The 4,848-nt window shown below is 36.8% G+C and overlaps 1 protein-coding gene across 1 annotated transcript in view; it reads left to right on the top strand.

The window, feature by feature from the left end:
* TAF9B (TATA-box binding protein associated factor 9b) overlaps positions 1-4,022 on the top strand; it is a 7,638-nt gene extending 3,616 nt beyond the window's left edge. Inside the window, 2 exon segments of the mRNA XM_017864646.1 lie at positions 1,530-1,640; positions 3,207-4,022. Of these exon segments, the coding sequence (XP_017720135.1) occupies positions 1,530-1,640; positions 3,207-3,370 (275 nt within the window). The 3' untranslated portion in view covers positions 3,371-4,022.
* The last annotated feature ends 826 nt before the right edge of the window (positions 4,023-4,848 follow it).

Genomic DNA, 4,848 nt, shown 5'->3' with positions numbered 1-4,848 from the left:
AAAAAAAAAAAAAAAAAAAGAAAATTAAAATGATTTATATAGACCTTAAGACCTGAGTATTTACTCTGTTCAATTTGGGGAGGCTCCATCTACAGTCTAATGTGTTCAGTTTTAAAGCCTGAACTCCATACCTGCTTAAATGTATTAATAATCCTTAGGCCAAGAAAACATTCACCTACTGTGAATTTTCTTTTTTCTTTATAAAATAAAATACTTACATTATTGCTTCATTACGCTTCACCAAATTCTTTGGACTGATCCTTAATACATGGGAAAACTTACTTAGGGATGGAGATATTTTAGAGGAAGGTCTTACCTTCTGTGTTTGGGAGAGAAAGCAGTAAAACCCGGATTTCTCGGCACTTTTGAGCTTTCTTCCCTTAGACTTTCTTCACCTTTTTCTCTAGAAATGATAATTGTAGTGTCCTCAGCAACTCTATCTCTGGGTAGGCTGCTGGTTCCAGGAGGAAGGGATGTATTGGATAGCCTGCATCCCCAAACGAAAAATTGGAAATGGATACATTTCCATAAATGTATTTTTTGAGAGAGCAATGAGGTCAGTATATATATTAAGTCTTCGAGTCTTGCAAAATACATTTATTAAGCAAACATTTGTTGAGTAGCTGTTAGGAGCAAGGTAAAAGAGCCGTGTGCTCACAAGGATGAAAATGTTAGCCAAGCTTGTAATCTAGTCAGTGAGATAAGATAATAATAATGACTCCTATGACATTAAGGGAACTTCAGAGGCAGAATACAAGACATTTAACTGAGAAAATTAAGGAAAGTTTTATAAAACGGGGTAGTATTTGAGTTGTACCTTGGAATAATGGGTAGAATTTAGATGATTGGGGGTTTAGACTAGGTTATCTCCAAGATATTTTTCTGCTTAAGGAGTATCTGAACACAGAAAGGGAATAAATTTTCTGGGCCCACCTGGAGACCTCAAGGGGTATATTTGATCTCTGCTTTAGTTTCATGGGCATAGATGACATCTTCTGCTTCTCAGCAAGCGACCAAGATGAAAAGTGCTAACTAAGGTAATAAATAGAAAACCTGGGTCTTTATTCTGGTAGGTTAAACTCTCATCTTTATGTCTTCATCCAGCTAAACCTCAGTGCTTACTATGTACCAGATGCTGTTTGAAGAGTTTTACAGGGATTAGTTTTACTTAATTTTCACAAGAATTACATGAAATAGGTGATATTATCTCCCATTTTACAGAGGAGAAAACCGAGGCACAAAAATTTAAATAACTTGCCCAGGGACACTCAGCTAGTAGGTGAGAGCCTGAATTCAAACTCAAGCAGGTAGGCTACAGAGCCTACATTCTTTACCACTATTCTAAACTGAATTTTGTAACATCTAAGCAAGCTTGTAAATTTTTTAAGGTTCTTTTGCTCTTATTAATGACTTTTTCCTCACCTTTTATTAGTTTCCTTTGCTTTGAAGATAGTTTGCGGTAAGCTGAGTGTAGAATATAAATCTGTATAAATCACCTAACAAACATGGTCTGTTTATTGTAACTACAGCAACCCCACAAACAGTGTCTGTCCCAAATAAAGTTGCAACTCCAATGTCAGTGACAAGCCAAAGATTTACGGTGCAGATTCCACCTTCTCAGTCCACACCTGTCAAACCAGGTAATGTGATCGGGGGTAGGGAACAGAGTTTGTGAATAATTTGAAATTGTAGAACCATTTGTGTTCCTATAGCAAGAGGTAAATTGTTTTAATATCCCAACAGGAAGGTGGCAGTAATGCTGCAAATCAGGGTTCTTCAGAGGGACCTATGAGCCCTCTAAAATTCTGTGAAATTTTAGAGTCTCCCCCCTTATCCTTGAGGGATTATGTTCCAAGACCCCCCAGTTAAATTTACAACCTTTAAAGTTCAATTTATAAACTTTGTAAATTATGAGGTTTAATTTATAAATTAGGCACAGCAAGAAATTAACAATAAAAAAAGAACAATTACAACAATATACTGTAAAAAATATATATGAATGTGATCTCTCTCGAAGTATCTTACTGTACTGTACTCATCTATTTTTGGATCGCAATTGAACACAAGTAGCTGAAACTGCAGATAAGGGGGGACTACTATATATGTAATGTTTTGGGGAGGAGGAAAATAGTAGTCAGTGTGTTCATCAGATTTTCAAAGAACACCATGAACTAAACAGGATCCACAAATCTAAGGCATCTTCAAGGAAAAGCAGTTAAGGTAAAAGCTCAAGAAAGCGACAAAACTTAGTGATGAATATGTGTATGCAATCCAGAACATAAATGTAAATTCAAATGAAACTATCTTTAGTTCATAGGATACACACACACACACACACACACACACACACACACAGACACACGCGGCTGGAATAAGAATTCTGTCATAGCACAGTTTACTAATAAGTATGTTTAGATTTCACATCTTCTGAAACCTAACTGCACGCAATAAGCAACTTACGTAAAATACTGACCTATTAGGGAAGTGATTCCTGACCTTGAACATAGGCCTTTATTTAGTATGTTGCATGATGAATCCAGTGCAGTTTCCCATGACTAAATTGAAATTCTAGGTTGTTAAAATACACAGAACTTCTTCAACCTTGTACTAGATATGTTTGATTTAATCTTTATCTATACATAGATCAGAACATCACATTATATGCCATAAATATGCACAATTATTGGCAGGGTGCGATGGCTCACACCTGTAATCCCAGCACTTTGGGAGACTGAGGCAGGAGGATCACTTCAGGCCAGGAGTTTGAGACCAGCCTGGCCAACATGGTGAAACCCTGTCTCTACTGAAAATACAAAAATTAGCCAGGTATGATGGCACATGCCTATAATCCCAGCTACTTGGGAACCTGGGGCATGAGAATCACTTGAACTCAGGAGGCAGAGGTTGCAGTGAGCCAAGATCACGCCAGCTTGGACGACAGAGCGAAATACTGTCTCAAAAAAAAATTAATAATTTAACAATAAATAAACATACAATTATTATTTGCTAATTAAAAATAAAGATTTTTTAAAATTTAATTCAACTCATTGCAGTGTAAGTACCTGTGTTTCTTCTATGATACAGTTGCACTTCATGCTACTGAAATTGGTATTAGAATTACATTCAGCTTTGTTGTATACTTTTTACCATGTTTTGGATTCTGGGTAATTCATAGCTTGGTTTTGGGGGGGCTTCTCTGTTTACAGTTCCTGCAACAACTGCAGTTCAAAATGTTCTGATTAATCCTTCAATGATTGGGCCCAAAAATATTCTTATTACCACCAACATGGTTTCGTCACAGAACACGGCCAATGAAGCAAACCCGCTGAAGAGAAAACATGAAAAAGATGATGACAATGATATTATGTAAGGAATATAGTCTAGTCTGGATGCATTTCAAAAGGAAAGTTGGTTTTGAACTCAGTATACTGAACTAGAATATTCTAGATCTTCTCGTTTTACCTTAAGACTGAAACGTAGCTGCAGTATTTTTCATCAGTTAAAACTGTTAGATCTCTTTAGTAAACATACAAATGTGTTTATCATTAGGCTTCAATTACAAACAGTTAAGTACTTGTTTCTTAATAGTTTCATTAATGTTGAGTCCTAGTATGGCAGTTCTGTTTTTGAGACACTTTTCTGCCTTCTATCACTGATAGCAGCACCTAAGTTTCAGGTTCTACAGCCTGGTCAGCAGATTTATCTTTAACAGCATAATTTCTGATCTACATTTAAATACTACTTTATTTTATAAGGTAATATAGTTACTGTCACTAGCTTATTTTTTTTTTACCAAATCTCTCAATTTAGGAAACATTTTTTGGAAAGGGTGGATTTAGAGGAGAGATTCTAAATCCATTTTGAATGTATCTGTTTCTTTGCCTTCCTTAACTCCCAAACTCAACTCCTTTTCTGGATCCCATTCATTTTCTGCACTTCCCCCATAGGCTTGTTTCTCTCCATTGCTGTTAAATGTAAAAGGCCATACCTGGAATTTTAAAAATATCATTCCTGGTAATACAGCTCAGTGTCATTTTCCTATTTTTAAAACATGCTCTACATGCCTAATGTTTTGTGATTCACTTTAACCTGATGGTTTGCATTTGCTGGTTTTCACTCTTAATATCAGAGCAGTTGGGTTGTACACCTTAGTTTTTATGCCTGTTAAGCTTTACTGTGCTTGACAGGTAGTTTTGGGTTACATTCAGTTTTAGTCTTGTATTCCAAGTTGATAACTACATGTTTCACATTTCTAAATTTAACAGAGATGCTGTAGCTTAAAACATGTTTTGATAAGTAATTACACTGGACCTAGGCAAAACCACTGAAGAACAAGTGTTCCTTTTTACCACGTACATATTATGTTTTGATCACTGCTGCCTGAGCCCCCCCTATTGGTATAATTCAGATCATTTTTTTAGCTTGTTGACATGAGGATGTCACATATAAGACGGGATCAAACCTGAAAGTAAGACACTGATGGTTCTCCATCCTCTATAAGGCCCACAAGGAAAACAAATTAGTGTGATGTGACTTGCATTTATGTGCACTCTGCATAGGTTTCCCAATAATACTGTAATGTTGCTGAACACTTTACCCTGTTTTCCATTTACACAGATATTAAAGTCATATTGGGAAAGATGGCAAAGCTTTTGCAAATATAAACACACCTGTGGCCGGGCGCGGTGGCTCAAGCCTGTAATCCCAGCACTTTGGGAGGCCGAGACGGGCGGATCACGAGGTCAGGAGATCGAGACCATCCTGGCTAATACGGTGAAACCCTGTCTCTACTTAAAAATACAAAAAACTAGCCGGGCGACGAGGCGGGCGCCTGTAGTCCCAGCTACT

The sequence above is a fragment of the Rhinopithecus bieti genome, unplaced genomic scaffold (assembly GCF_001698545.2).
Source record: "Rhinopithecus bieti isolate Rb0 unplaced genomic scaffold, ASM169854v2 scaffold_78306, whole genome shotgun sequence".
Lineage (NCBI taxonomy): Eukaryota > Metazoa > Chordata > Mammalia > Primates > Cercopithecidae > Rhinopithecus > Rhinopithecus bieti.
This window is presented reverse-complemented; position numbering and strand designations above follow the sequence as displayed.